The sequence below is a fragment of the Schistocerca cancellata genome, chromosome 6 (assembly GCF_023864275.1).
Source record: "Schistocerca cancellata isolate TAMUIC-IGC-003103 chromosome 6, iqSchCanc2.1, whole genome shotgun sequence".
In the NCBI taxonomy this organism is placed as follows: domain Eukaryota; kingdom Metazoa; phylum Arthropoda; class Insecta; order Orthoptera; family Acrididae; genus Schistocerca; species Schistocerca cancellata.
In genome coordinates, this window is record NC_064631.1 from 370,933,749 (window position 1) to 370,950,626 (window position 16,878).

Here is a 16,878-nt window from a genome sequence, read left to right on the forward strand (position 1 = left end):
GCCCACTTCACATAAGGGAGAGGTGCACTGTATCCTGCTGCTAGTGCATATGAGTGTGAGTGCACTGAGTGTGTTGTTTCCATGTGTATGTGTTTAAATTGGCCATCAGCTCTTGTCAGCATGAGCCAGCCACTGGAGGCCGCTTGTAGGAGACATGCACATGTCACGGTCTCTGCCATGTCATGTGCCAGCAACTCGTGCATATATATGCGCAGACCAGTGCTGTCTGATGCTCTCTATGTTATTGTAGTTTGTATGCTGCATGTCAGTTGTTCTGTGTCTTGTGGAGTCTTGAGAGGCTATTTGCATTAATTTGCAGAGGTTACAAATGAAACTGTATTTGCTTGACTTAGATCAATTTTGGGTCAGTTTTGTGTATTACTTGGTTATCAATACACCCTTGTATCCCCTAACGTAATAAGAAACTATCATGTAATAACTTTCTATGGACAGAGGTAGATAAATGAAAAAGAAAAAAAGGAAATAAAAACAATAATTGGGTTTCTTCACTAAACTGGGCCTGAAAGGTTCCAAGTTTGCCTGTCGAAAGCCAGTATGAAAGAGGAGTGATAAAAGAGTAACACCTTTTAAAAAGCCTTGGTTCAGTTGTCCCAGCTGATAGTACCATGTAAGGGATCTTGCCAGGGTTACAGTGAGGTCCTCAATGACATTGAAGGTAGAGCAGATGTTACAGTGGAGCTGGTGAAAGAGCAGCTTCTTGTCCAAGGCTAAAATGGACAGATGGACAGAGAGCATGACGGTTCCACATGTTAGTGTTTCCCAATAGCATATGTTTTGCTTGTTAGTGGCGGTGGAATCAGTAACATTCCAGGCTAACGACGTGGTATTATTTTGTGAATTCAGTGATGATCCTGGATTTCCTGCTCTCTACAATTTACAAATTCAAATCACTGAATGGAAAGTACACCCAAGAGATGCAGTAATCCAGGTGGTAATTCAGCTGAGAAATCTACCATTACATATTGTAATGCATTGGGACCTAGTATTCTGAGGAGTCTCAAGATCTGCGGTGAAGAAGAGATGGAATATAAGAGGAACTACCCTTTTTATCCATGAATGTAAAAATCAGAATACTGCACTTCTGTACTAACATCCTCCATCACCTTCAAACTAATCACTTTGGGCATGTACACAATGATCCCAGCATTGTTCCCTTATTGGAAGCACTTTTGTACATCTGCAAGGCAAAGGGTTTTCAGGACCTGTTGTGATTCCACTTAGATGTTTTCAATCAAGTCAAAATGTTGCCCTTTCAACATGATTTCCATTTCTGGCAACAGGTAGAAGTTACACAGGGGTATGTCTGGTTAGTAGGGAGGGTGGATCATGGTTGTCATGTTGTTTTGGTGCATAATTCCTTCACAATGAGTGAGATGTATGCGGCTATGTTGCTGTGGTGCACCAACCAGTCAGTTGCTGTGGTACACCAACAAGTCATTCCTTTTCCACATCTCTGGCCATTTGCACCTAACAATTCCCCTCAATCGCCTCAAAACCTCACGGTAAAACATCCCTTTGACAGTATGACCAAGTGGAACAGACACTTTATGCACTATTCCCCACGTGTCGAAAGAAATGATCAGCATTGCTGCAAACTTGTCGAGATTTTTTTGGCCGAGGAGAAGATGGCATCTTCCATTTTGATGATTGCAGGTTCATTTCAGGTTCATAACTGGAGACCCAAGATACATCACCTGATATGGCTCTGGATAAGAATTTTGGATACTCTCAAACTCTTTGTTGTGGCTCAGTGCACATTTTGAATCCTTAGGTTTTGTTGGCTGATGCTGAAGAGGTCAGGGACAAATTCTGATGCAGTTTGTCTTGTGTTCATTTCATTGGCTAGACGCCATTGACATGTACCATACAACATGCAAAGTCTGTTACAAACATCGTGAATTGTCTGCCTTTGGTCTTCATGAATCACAGGATTGACCAGAATGTTTGTCATTTCCACGGATTCTCAGCCTTCCTTGAAATGCTTGAACTGCTCAAATGTTCTTGCTTCACTTGGTGCACTCTCACAAATGCCTCTGTCAGCATGCAGTGTATTTCAGCTGCAGTTTTCTTCAAGTTGTAACAGAATTTGATACAAGTACATTGCTCCTTTATGTTATTCATTTCACAGTTTGCAGAAGCACTGAAATACATCCTGGCATGTGCCACTACAACTCACAACCGCATGTACCATAAATGATGCAATTTTGTGCTGCAGTAGATAAAATGTGAACATCAAGGGATCTGGCAGCAGAATGTCATACTACTACTGACTTGACCCATTCAATGAAATCTCTGATATTTGGTATAGCACCTTGTTTTGAAAAGCCTTCAAAGTTTGAGTTCAACAAGAAGTACTACTTTGGAACATTAAATGTAAATTCTCTTCTGAAAATTGGGAAACAGAAGGAATTGGAATTATTTCTGCAAAAGAACCATATAAAAATTTTAACACTGCAGGAAATGAGATTTTAATAGAATTTTATAGAAACAAAAAAGTTATGGATAGTGTAACAGAATTTATGTCAAAAAGAGAAATACTGTCCGTGCTGACAATAAGGCAGAAGTATAACAGTTGTACCCTTGTAAACTATCATGCAGCTATAAATGTTGACAACAGAGGAAATCTGCAGAAAGTAAGTCAGTTTTGTGATCTTTTAGAATCTGAAACCGCCAACATATGTAAAAGCAATATTAAAATACTTCTTGGTGACTTCAGTGTGTATATAGGGAAGGAAAGAAAATTTAAGAATAAAGTAGGTGAATATCCAACACTCTTAAGGTGAAAGATTAATGTGTGTAATATATTCCAGTAAAACTGACATCTGCACATGTTCCTAAACTATCAAGAAAAGCCAAAAATTGGATATCTCCAAATCCAAACCTAGTAAATGGGGAATTTGATTCAAATAATTTTCTCTCTGAGATTAAACTTCTTCTTGTTGTTGTTCTCTCTCTCTCTCTCAATTTTTTTAAACCAAAGAGGGAACAATGAAAGTTCTTGGATACAACTCCATTACAGCTAATATTACAATAGAAAATAAACAAAAATTTAGAGAAGCAGTTGAGACAACAAAAAGGTCTTTGGCATTAAATCCAGATGCAAATTGCTAAGGCAGAAGGCAAGAATAAAAAGAAGACATGGTGAGGAGTGTGAAGAAGCACTAGAAGAAACAGTTCAAAAATGGAAATGTTCAAAAACAGAAAACTACTTAGAGCAATTGAGATAGAAAAGAAAGGAAACATCAAAAATAACCTGGAAAATCAGGAGAAGATTTGAAAAATCTCAGATTATCAAAATACAAGAAAGTCTATCAAAAAATAATACTAGAAATTTTTACCAAACTTTTAAACGAGTTCTTAAAGGTTATCAAGCACCAGTTATTTGTTTCAAAGATGAAAATGACAAAATAGGATTAAATAACAAAGAAAATTGTGAGATATTAGCAAAAATTTTTGCCAGTCTTTAAAAGTGTCCAGTTCTAAGAGTTAAATCAGAATTTCCAGCAACACCACAGAATCTGTAGGAAGATTTCCCATCAACAAAGCTAGAATTCATGAAACCATCAAAACATGCGCAAATTAATACAGTGTTACATTCGCAGATTTCTGAATCAGATGTGTGCATATATTCTGACAGCCACGGACATGGTCTCGCTGAAATCTTATGTGATAAATATCGTGTAAATGCAACCGCCATTCTAAAACCGAGGGCACCCATGTCTGAAGTCATAACAAACATAAAAGTCGGAAATTGCTCCAGCACAACTCAGTGTACAATTATAATAGGTGGAGCTAATTATGTCTACAGGAATGAACTTTACAAATCCACTAACAAATTGAAAGAAATTTTGAGCTTTGCTAGAACACCTGTAATTGTCATTGGTATTCCCCATAGACACGATCTTATGACTACTTCTATTGTAAATAAAGAAATCATTAAGGCTAACAGACAGTTCAAGAAGATATGCAAAGCATTCCAGAACTCACATTTCATGAGTGTAGATTTACTGGAGAGAGAACATTATACCCAACATGACCTGCATTTAAAAAACAGGGGAAAGATTCTATTAGGACAAAAAATCCGAGACTTCTTTTGTTCACTAGGCAGATGGAAGAAAAGTGAGCCCATTATTCTTCCACCTCCAGTAACCCAGTCTACAGCATCATGTGTAGGACAACAATCACCCTCTTCAACAGAAGCAGATCAGCCTACACTGCCGGCAGCTTCAACAGCAGTACCTACTAAGGAAAGTGAGCCCATTATTCTTCTGCCTGCAGTAGCCCAGTCTACAGCATCTTCTCCAGTACTACAATCACCGTCTTCAGTAGAAGCAGATCAACTTACACATCACTGACAGGTTCAACAACAGTACCAACTAAACCAGCAGAAGCAATGAAAACCACCCGCCCCTTAAGCAAAAGAAGAGTGTCACCACCAGGCCATCTCAAAATTTTATTATTGGAGGCAGGCAGCAATCAGTCAATGCGGTGAGCACTGCAACAGATGCTAAGCATAAAAGAATTAGTAGTTTTGTATCAAAATGTACAGGATATAATTAGTAAGATTTCAGAATTAGAAGTACTATTGCTTGATGAACTAAAGGATGTTTCAGTTTTATGTGTATGTGAACATTGGCTAAAAGAAAATCAAGCTTTTACTGCCAGAATAACAGGATTTGAAATGGTTAGTAGCTTCTGTAGAGAAATTTTTAAAGGGGGAGGAACATCCATTTATGTCAGACAAGGAATTGAATGTAAAGAAATCAAGTTCAGTAAGATAAAAAACATTGAAAAAGTATATGAATATTGCGTTTGAAAACTTACAGACCTTAAAATAATTATTGTATGTGTATACCGTACCACATCAGGCAACGTTATGGAATTTTTGGACAGTGTTGAAAGTCTTTTTAGTGAGTTAAGACATTCTACAGAAAGCATTATTGTACTTGGAGATTTCAATGTCAACTTTAAAATCAACTGTTTAAGTGTTACAAAACTGACCAATGTCTTTTGTTCGCATAATTTAGCACCAACTATCTTCGAATACACTAGACATGGAAAGAACTCTGAAACAATAATAGACCAAATATTTCTTGACTTACATAAACTAGACAATGTTGTAGAAGTGATTGACACTGGATTCTCGGGTCATAAGGCACTAAAACTTAGTATAAATAATGTACTCTGTAAAAACTCTAGGCCAAGTGAGGAACACATCCACAGGAGATGTATTAATGAGGACAACATTAGGATTTTTAATTCCTTGTTAAAAAATACAAGTTGGGATCTAAATAAACATGATAGTATAGACATGAAGTTTGAGTCATTTCTAGCTGATTACAAATGTAACTTTGAAATTGCTTTTCCCCTTAAGAAAATGAAAGTAAAAGGCAAAATTAACACATGGATAATACAGGGCATAAGAAAATCTGGAGAGCAACTCAGAATGTTAAGTAAATCAGCAAGGCAAAATCCCGCGTTGAAACAACGTGTTAAGTGTTATAGGAAATTATACAATAAAGTAATTACTGCAGCAAAAAAGTTAAATAATAATTCATATATCAGTAGAAATAATGGCAACAAAAAAATGAAATCAGTTTGGAAAGTGATCAATAGTAACTTAGGAAGAAGCAAACTAAGAAACAACAACATTGTTATTAAAACTGAGGACAAAACTATAAATGATCCATTACACATTGCCAATATATTCAACTGTCATTATACAAGTGTAGTTCAAAACCTTATACGAACCCAAAGTAGTACAGACATCAGTCATAACACCACATTGAATCCCAAAACTATGTTCTTGTATCCTGTAACAGTACATGAGGTAGAGAATGCTATCAGCAAACTAAAAAGTAAATTATCCTGTGGCACCGATGGCATTCCAGACAAAATCATTAAACACAGCAGATATATTACTCCTCTTCTTGTAGATATAATTAATGCATCTTTCAGTACTGGCACTTTCCCTAGAAATCTGAAACAAAAAATTATAAGACCATTATACAAAAATGGGGATCATTATGATCTAAAAAACTACATGCATTTGTCAATGTTATCTTGTTTCTCAAAAATTATAGAAAGAGTAATGTATGGAAGACTCTCTACTTTCCTAAAAAAAGTGGAATATTGGTCAATGAACAAAATGGCTTTCGAAAGAATAGATCAACTGAAACAGCTATATATAACTTTCTAAAACTTGTCCTAAATTCCATTGATAATAATGAAGTAAATTGTGGTGTCTTTTTAGATTTATCAAAGGCATTTGATGTTACTGATCATATCTACTGCTTGAAAAATTTTGTTGCTATGGAGTCTGTGGTACTGCTCATGCATGGTTTAAGTCATACTTATCTAGCAGATGCCAGAAAGTAGAAATAGTTCATGATGGAAAGTCATACTTTTCTGGTTATAAGGAAGTTAGTTATGGGGTGCCCCAAGGTTCGGTGTTGGGACCCCTGTTGTTCTTGATCTTTATAAATGACTTGCCAAACTATTAAACAAAAGCTGATTGTCTACTTTTTGCTGATGATACAAGTCTCTTTATTAAAGTTCAGAATGAGACTGACCTTAACAGGAAAATTGCAACAACAACAGTTGAAGCAAGTAAATGGTTCAGGGACAACAGTTTATTTGTGATTGAGAAAAATACATTATGGATGAATTACAGACATGTGTCAAATAATGCGAAGCCCAATATAACTGTGAAGCTAGGCCAACAGAATATACTACAAACGCCAAATACAAAATTCTTAGGAATTTGGTTAGATGAGCATCTAAAGGTGGGACAAGCATATAGATGTGCTCAATAAAAAATTAAGTAAATGTTGCTATGTATTTAGAATGTTCAAAAATTGCTGCAGTGATCGAACAGTATTGTGTACATATTATGCATTTATGCATAGTCTTTTGCGATATGGTGTCATATTTTGGGGCACTTCAAGTCAGGCAAAACACTCTTTTATTATTCAAAACGAGTGATAAGGATCTTAAAAGGAGCTGCACCTAGAGATCTATGTAGGGAATTTTTCAAGAAATATAGAATCATGACTCTTCCATCCATTTACATCTATGAAAGTATATGCTTTCTAAAGTCTCACTCCCAGTTTTCTTCTTTAAACAGTGAGTTCCATGGCTATACAACAAGACAGAGTAATGACTTTCACAGAGAAGTGCATAAGAAAGCCCAGTACAACAAGAGTTCAATATACCACCCAAAAATTCTCTATAGTGCTCTAACCCTTAAAAATTAAAAGGATTCAGAAGCTGAGCAGTTTTAAAAGTGAACTCAAAAGAAATTTAATTAGTAATAGTTTTTACAGTGTTAGTGAATATGTGAATTCTTCAGAAAGAAGACCTATTGTATAATACACTCATATACAAACTTGTGTTGTGGGGTAGACTCTTTTATGTACACACAAAAATTAATTAATTTGTCAATATAGAGTGTTATAATCATTGTTTCTTGTTGCTGTCCATTATACACAGAATATATGTAACTTACTTGTGTCATATATTGTTACACATTTATATCATGTAAGCTATAATTGTTTTTGCCTATATATTTAATTCAGATTTGTTCACTGATATTTTTTACATAATATGTTGTTATTCATATTTTTTCTGTATGTAACACATGACAAATCCCATATCATTGTACATGATAAAACGGGTGCTCAATAAATAAAATCAAAATCAAAAATCAAACACTCAAGATCAATAAAGCAAGGGATGAAGACTCCATTATAGCACAGGTATTGCAGTTGTCAGAACCAAAGATTATAAGTAATTTAAAATTGCTTTTTGAGAACATTTGGAAAACTCAAAAGATTCCAGAAGAGTGAAAAATACCATAAATCCAGAGGAGACAAACAAAATGTGAACAGTTACAGAGGAGTGTCACGTCTGCCAGTGACATACAAAATATTATCAAAAATTCTCCTGGACAGATTTGTATAAAATTTCTGCAAACAATTGAGACAATATCAGGGTGGTTTTCAAAAGGGAAGATCCTTTGCCACAGGATGTTAACCAGCAAACCTGTAACAGTATCATTTATTGATTTCAAGAAAACATTTGATTTGATAGACAGAGAAACAATAGATGAAGTAAATAGAAACTTTGATTTTAAAGCAAAATTAGTGAACATTTCTAACATCTACACATTTGGACTGAAGGGGACCACTCACTGAGAAGCACAAGTGTTGAGCCAAACACAAAAGAAAGAAAACTTGGCTGACTTTCAGTGTTATCCTTTGATAAGTTATAGTAAAATACACACACACATGTGTGGAGATGGAGATACTGTTGGATGGTGGGTACTGGGAGAGGAAGGGAGGGAGAGGGATTGGGGTGAGTGCCTAGTGACCCGGAGGAAGGCAGCCAGTTTGCCATCTTGGAATATGGGGAGGAGGGGTGGCACGTATAAGGACTGAGCATATAATGCAGAATTATATGGGCTGGCAGAGAACAGCATACATTGAAGGCAGTATGGAGACACAAATTGAGAGAGGATGACAGGACGGAGGATGGGGAACTCATCACAATTGATGCCACCTCACTATACACCTTTCATGCCCATGTCCTTGCTGCTATCAAACACTACCTCTCCCTATGTCCCTCAGACTCCAGACCTACCTCCTCATTCCTTATACATGTTACCAACTATATCCTGACCCACAACTACCTTTTCTTTGAAGACAGCACAACAATTGGCACACACATGGCACCTTCCTATGCCAGCCTATTTATGGGCTATCTAAGGAAAGCCTTTCTAGTCTCTCAGAACTCCCAAACCCTAATGTGGTTCAGTTTCTTTGATGATATCTTCATCTTCTGGAGTCAGGGCCAAAATATCCCATCCACCTTTCTTTGCAACCTCAGCACCTTCTTTCCCATCCACTTCATCAAATCCTTCTCTACCCAAAGTGCCACCTTCTTGGACATCGACCTCCACATCTGTGGTGGCTCCATCCCTGCCTCGGTTCGCATTAAACCAACTAACCAAAAACAATACCTGCATCTCGACAATTAACCATTCCTTCTGCCCAAAAAAATTCCTCTCATACATCCTGACCAACCATGGACAACATATATGCAGTGAGGAGAACTCCGTTGTCCAGTAGGCTGAAGGTCTCACAAAGGTCTACACAGACAGACACTACCCCAAAACCAAGCCCACAAAATGATTTCCCATTCCATATCCTCAAACACCCCCCAATCCTTCCATCACACTAAACAACTGGGTCCAAAGAAACACCCCCTCGTCACCCAGAATCACCCTATACTGGAAAAACTGCACTATATCCTCCTTCTTCATGGTTTTGATTACCTGTCATCCTGCCCTGTAATGAGGGCCACCGTATCCAAGATTCTTACCATCCCTCCTAAAAAAGTGTGCAGTCACCACCCTACCTACACAATATCCTAGTCCAATCATGTGCCATTCCCACTCCCAACCCTTTATCACAGGGGTCATATCCCTGTGGCAGACCAAGGTGCAAGACCACCCAATCCATCCATCTGACATCTCCTTCTCCAATCCTATCACAAGTTTATCCTACCCTATCAGACACAGCTTCTTGTATTGGTAGGATTACTAACTAGCTGTCCACCGTGATTAATGGGCACTGACAAACTGTGGCCAAGAACAAAATTGACCTCCCAGTGGCACAACATGAAGCTGTACACAAAATGGTCAATTTCAGTGACTGCTTCACCACTTGGGCCATCTGGACACTTCCCTCAACCACCATCTTCTCTGAATTATGTAGACATGAGTTATTCATACAACACATTCTCCATTGTTGTAAATGTCCTAGACTCAGTCTCAGGTAGCCCAGTGTCCCTGCATGCCCCACTTCACAGTTTCCCCTTCCTCCATTGAGTCACCCCGTCCCAATTCTGCTTTTCAGTGAGTGGTGTCTTCCAAACATATAGGCTTCAGATACAGTATTTGTTAGAGTTTCACATATAAATATGCTAATTTTACTTTAATTTTAAAATTTTGCTAATGATTTTATCTATTTTTTCTCTGTCTACTGAATCAAATGCTTTCTTGAAATCAATAAATGATACTTTATATAGGATTGTTTGTTAACATCATGTGGTGAATTATTGATTTTAAGTAAAAGAGTCTGTTCTGTACAGCACCTTTCATTTTCAAAACGACCCTGATATTCTCCCAATTATTTGGGTAAAGTTTATACAAATCTATTCAAGAGAATTTTTGGTATTATTTTGTATGCTGCTGGCAGAAGTGGCTCTCCTCCATAACTGTGTGTCTCCCTTCTTTTTTACCATTCTCTGTTGGCCCCTACAGTCATGCATTATATGCTGAGCCCATATTCCTGCCACCCATACCTCCCACATCACTAGCCAGCAAACTGGCTGCAGCTCTCTGAGCTGTTAGCCACTCATCCCCAGTCCCTCTCCATGCATCCCACCTTCCTCTCCTACTGCCCACCCCACCCAACACTATGATCACCACAACCGAACCGGCACCATGTAGGGGAATAGGTATGTATATGCAAATGTGTGGGTTTGTGTTTTCTTTGTATATTTTACTCCAGTTAATCAAAGGATAACTCTGAAAGTTAGCAAGTTCTCTTTCTTATATATGTACCTTTCTGCAACTTAGTGCTAATGTTTTTTAGGGAGTGGTCTCCTTTAATCCAAACGTATTTACATTCTGCAAGAAGTTTCCTACAACATTGATAACTAAAAGCAAATTCATGGTTGAAGTATGTCAGCCATTAGAAATTAAAGCTGTTGTTCAACAAGGGGATGGTTTATCACCTTTACTGTTTAAATGGTTTTAGAAAAAATTGTAAGGATCTGAAATTTAGAGCTGGAAAATCACAAAATTGGACCAAGAATTCTGGGAAAGAAAAATGGAATTAGGGTAATCTGCCTGGATTTTTCAGATGATTTTACAGTACTTTCAGAAAATCTGACAGAAGCAGTTATTCAAATAAACCTTCCGGTAAAATAGCAAATACAATTTGTCTCAAAATTGCAGCTTACAAAGCAAAATTCATGACAAATATAAAAAATGGATCAGTAGAAACACAAATTGGTGAAATAGAATGAGTAAGTAAATATAAATATCTTGTAAAAATATACAAAAGAATAGACCAGATGCAAGAGTTAACAAAATGGAGGGAGCATATGGTTTGACAAAAAACATGAAATTTATATGTAGGAGAGTAAAACTAGAACACTTTGCTATAGTGGTATGATCAGAGTGTTTATATGTGTGTGAATGCCTAACTATGAACTGTAAGCTGGACAGAAGAGAGGATCTTGAAATTTGGGTTATTAGGAAAATAATGGGTACAATACAAGCCACAGATGGTTGGTAAATGACAAGTAATGAGCAGATCTACAAAAATATGGAGAGAACATCAGAAGTAATGGCTAAGTGAAGATTAATCCTTTTTTTGGACACCTCTGGAGAGTGAGTGAGAACAGACTAATAAAACAAATATTTCTGTATTTCCAGAAGAAGAAATTGACAGTAGGAGGGATTACAAATAATGAGGAAAGAACTAGAAAGAAACAACATCAACACATTAGAAATAACAGAAAGAAACATTTTTAAGAATAAAATACTAAATTTAGAAGGCTTTCAAAGCAGATGAAATAGTAAATCAGGAACATTGTGAACAGAAAGAGTCAAGTATCTACAGATAACCTGAGACATATGTTTGCTTATTGTGGCCCATCTCCCAGTGAGCAGAGTTTGTGGGAAATCTGGTTATGGAAATGTTATCCTTGTTATGCTTAGTTTTTGTTGTGTATATCAATGACATTTCATCGGTAATGTTACCAGATGCCCAGTTTGTTTTGTTTGCAGATGGTCCAAACATTGCAATAAATAGTAAATCAAGTATAGTGTTAGGAAGATTGGTTAATTAGATTTTCATGGACATCAAGAAAAATCTCCTATACAAATATTTTTTACTAAACTATGAAAAAACACACACTGTATGCTGTTCAGAGCTTGTAAGAGGTTTCTCACCAGCACACCTAAAATATGGTGACAAAACAACACAAGATTATGACAGTGTTAAGTTCATGGGATGACAGTTTGATAATAAATTAAACTTCGTGGGACAGATGACAGAACTGCTGAAGCACCTAACTGAACCTCTGCAATGAGAATGTTGTCAGGCATAGTTTGTATAAAAATATAAAACCTGCTCTATTTTTTGGAATCAGTATTAAAAATAAAAATAATCTTCACAAAGATTTGAAGTCACTTTCTTTGGTCCAGAAAGATGTTCATTATACAGGAACATACATTTTCAGTAACTTGCCAGCAACCTTAGAAAAAGTTTCACTACTAGTGAAGTTCAGTTGAAGAGGAACATAAAGGATTTATTGGTGGCCATCTCCCACTGATGAGTTTCTTAGTGGAACTAACAAATGTATACACAATGAAGAGCCACAGAAACTGGTACACCTGCCTAATATTATGTAGGGCCCCTGTGAGCATGCAGAAGTGCCACAACATGACGTGCCATGGACTCAATTAATGTCTGGTGTAGTGCTGGAGGGAACTGATACCATGAATCCTGTGGGACTGTCGATAAACCTGTAAGAGTATGAGGGGTTGAGATCTATTCTGAACAGCATGTAGCAAGGCACCCCAAATATGCGCAATAATGCTCATGTTGGGGAGTTTGGTAGCCAGTGGAAGTGTTTAAACTCAGAAGAGCGTTCCTGGAGCCACTCTGTAGCTATTCTGGATGTATGGGGTGTTGCATTGTCCTGCTGCAATTGCCCAAGTCCATCTGAATGCACAATGGACATGAATAGATGCAAATAATCAGACGTCAGAGTTCTATCTAGACATATCAGGAGTCCCATATCACTCCAACCGCACATGCCCCACACCATTACCTGCAGACTTGCAGGGTTAATGGAGTCATGAGGTTGTCTCCATACCCATATATATCCATCTGCTCAATGTAATTTGAAACAACACTTGTCCAACTAGGCAACATGTTTCCAGCTATCAACAGTCGGTGTCGGTGTTGACAGGCCCAGGCAAGGTGTAAAACTTTGTGTCAAGTAGTCATCAAGTGTACATGAGTGGATCCCGGCCCCATAAGCCCATATCAATGATGTTTCATTGAATGGTACACATGCTGACACTTGTTGATGGCCCACTATTGAACTCTTCAGGAATTCGCGGCAGGGTGCCACTTCTGTCATGTTGAACGATTCTCTTCAGTCATCATTGGACTCATTCTTGCAGGGTCTTTTTTGGGCTTCAGTGATGTCAGAGGTTTGATGTTGTACCAGATGCCTGATATTCACAGCACATTCGTGAAATGGTTGTATGGGAAAATCCCCACTTTATCTCTACCTCAGAGATGCTGTGTCCCATCACTCATTCGCCGACTGTAACACCATGTTCAAACTCACTTAAATCTTGATAACCTACCATTGTAGCAACAGTAACTGTTCTAACAACTGTGGCAGACACTTGTTGTCTTATATGGGCATTGCCGATCGTAGTGCCATGTTCTGCCTGTTTACGTATATCTGTATTTGAATTCACATGCCTATACCAGTTTCTTTGGCACTTCAGTGTGTGTTACTAATAGTATCAAACAATGTATTACGTTCAGTATAGTTCTTTACCAATGCAGTAATGCAATCATTGTGAATAAGTGTTGCAAAATGATGTTTCTGACTGATGATGCTTGGCTACGATAGCCTAAAATTATTATATGCAGCTCACTGTAATGAGCATTTGCATATTTTCTGGCAAGTTTGTTATAACCATTTACATGAAAAATATTAAAGAATTTTCGACTTATTCCACATGCATGAGGACTATTTCACATGGGATCTGTGGAAGATATGTTAGCATATCTCTTTTTCTTTTTAAATATATATTGTGTATTCTTGTTTACTGACACATTCTACATCCTTGGGGATTTCCTCACTGTGAATCTAATGGAACGGAAAGTACATTTAATCTGATCTAAAACTGCCATTCTTTCCAACTGACTCTTTTGCCGTATCATAACGCTGCTTCCACTCACTGATTCATCACATCTACACGTACATCTACATGGTTACTGTGTGATTCACAGTGAAGTGCCTGGCAGAGGGTTCATTGAACCATTTTCATACTACTTCTCTACCATTCCACTCTCGAATGGTGCATGGGAAAAAGGAACACCTAAATCTTTCCGTTTCAGCTATCTCCAGTTTCATCACTGTTTGTGGATTTTCAATTTGCACTATGGAGTGTTTCAGTCAATTCAAACCAATGTTTTCACTATTTAAAAGTATGTCTTAAATCACACAATGATAAAGGCTTTCATGACCAGTTAACTAAGATGGTGGCGAATCTTCAGGTTGTGTGATCATTGCCCATAAATTTGTTCCTGACACTTCTTCCAGAGCTTTGTTCGACTGTTGGAAAGATACAGTGGGGCACCTCTAAAGATATCCAACACAGCTCTGGACCAAACATCAGGTACTAAAAGTTTCTTGGGACACAACCATATAACCTGGAGTATTTATCAACATCTATATGTCTTAAAGTTTACCCGCAATTTTGGACATCAAATAATCCTCATGCTTGTTTGCTGCTAATGGATTCAGTTGTGTATTGGACCACACTTGCCTCAACACCCACCCACTATATTCTCTCTAATGAATGTTATTGAAATCCTCGTACCTGACGTCATTAGCTGTGGGACATGACTGGTGAAACCCAACAAGTACCGGAGCCAAGTGCTCAAAGTCAGCTGTCATTAGTGCTACTTCCAGCTCGGTTGTGACATATTTCACAGCATTGCTGATATGTGGTTGGTTTGATATTTAAACATCTCAGTAAAGTGCACACAGGTAGTGTAAGTCAAGGAAACTGTCAGATCCAAGTCACCATCTATATTGTACATCCTGTCCCTGTCCACACTGCTGTCCACCCCATCCTCAATTAACAATTGATCCTCCAATGCTTAGGACTTATGTCACCTGACTAATCCCCTCCACTAAGTATAAAGATTCTGCTGACTTGGGAATCTGTACCTATTATTTCATGGAGCTGAGTGCCAACTCCTTGTCCATGGCTACTAACTAAGAGCAGTACCTTCTTCTCCTTCTCCTTAGTTCTCTTTAACTTTGGTTTCCGAATCAAGACTGAAGTCAGATCCACATTTTCTACTGATACTTCTGCTGGATACTCCTCTCTGCTTGGGTCTGGAAACTGCTGAACATATTTGTGTGTGTGTGTGTGTGTGTGTGTGTGTGTGTGTGTGTGTGTGTGTGTGTGTGTGAGTGAGTGAGAGAGAGAGAGAGAGAGAGAGAGAGAGAGAGAGAGAGCGTGCGCGTGCACATAATAGAACTCTCAGAAAGCTCTCTCCCTGTCTTTTGGTCAGCTGCCAGCTGCCAGTCACTCCCCCCCCCCCCTCCCCCCAAACCCCCCTGGATACTACATAGTTCACATCTGGCTTCTTCCAGCTGTGCCTGAGGGCACAGATGTTTCTTTTCTGTTCCTCTATCAGTATTTTACTATTGCATATCAAGTAACTCACAGCTCTGACATCTTAATATGTTCCAGAATTTTGATAGTTCAATGTGAACATATTTTTCAGACCGTGATGTTCATAGATAGCAAGTACTCAGTCAACAAGACAGTACATGAACTTCAGAAAAATTCCAATCACCATTCACGTCTTAAAATTATACAGTAAAAGTCAGTTTCATGCTTTCATTAAATAGGGGTTGTTACCCTGCTGAAGATTTATATTAATATTGAATGAAAATTATTTAGACATATATGACATAAAGTATATGAATTTGTCACGGAGCGTCACATTGTTTGTATTTATTTTATAGTACCTGCGTACTTTTAAAGTAGGTAAACGTTTATTCATGCAATGCATATTTTTGGGGGGATAAATAAATAAACAAAACAGATAATTTACAATTTCACTGTGCTGTTACATTATTTTTTATCTTATTAATAGCTTTCTCTTTTAATCCTATGATACCTGTCACAAAGTTTTTCCTTTGAACTGGGTCCTAGGTGTTATAATTTCCAAATAGTGTCATTCCTATAGATTTTCTCTATTTCCTTACATTTTGTTTGTATGTATGTCTCCTACCACTTGACACGAATAAGTTTTATCATCTCTGTATGGTTAAAACTGAACATAAACAAATAATAAGTCTGTAACCATAACTTTTTGTCTTCATATCTGACACAGTATTGATACTAGTCAGAAATGTTTACACATTAGGCAATTATTATTTATTTTTTAAGTTAAAATTTTTTCAGTTGCCTATACATGATATTTGTTTCTTCTGTACAGAAAGGAATTTGTAGTAAAAGTTGTTGTCTTTTCCTGACAGGCATTTGCTAGCTACTTAAACATTGCCAGACAGATGAAAGCATTTGAAGAGACAAAGTTTGAACAATGGAAGGCAAGTGTCATACCAAATATATCTACATTGATGAAGAAGAATGTCCTCAAAATTGTTTCAAAAGATCCAGAAAAGGAGGAAGGTTTGTTTCTTTCTTTATTATTTTATTCAGTTGTACTAGTGCCATAAGTTACATTTCAATAATAAGAGAAAACAGCTCTATTACAATTTAAAATAATTTTATTCTATACTATATTTTTTCAGGCCATGTACCAATCATGACATTAAGCATAAACCTAATCATAGTATGCAGTTGCTCGATGTGTCACTAATTTATAACCTCTCAGTCACTGGCATTTATACCATTACTCCATGTATGATAGGGACTACATTAATTCATCTCTAAATTTGAATGTTATGGTGTCTTACCTATCTAACAGTTAAAAAAAAAAACGTGGT

General features: G+C 37.3%; 1 protein-coding gene across 1 annotated transcript in view; it reads left to right on the forward strand.

Annotated features, from left to right (window-relative positions):
- The window catches only part of LOC126088334 (dynein axonemal heavy chain 10-like), a 199,743-nt gene that overhangs the window by 115,621 nt on the left and 67,244 nt on the right, over positions 1–16,878 (forward strand). The window contains exon 5 of the mRNA XM_049906468.1: positions 16,408–16,561. Coding sequence (XP_049762425.1) covers positions 16,408–16,561 — 154 coding nt within the window. The remainder of the gene's footprint in view (positions 1–16,407; positions 16,562–16,878) is intronic.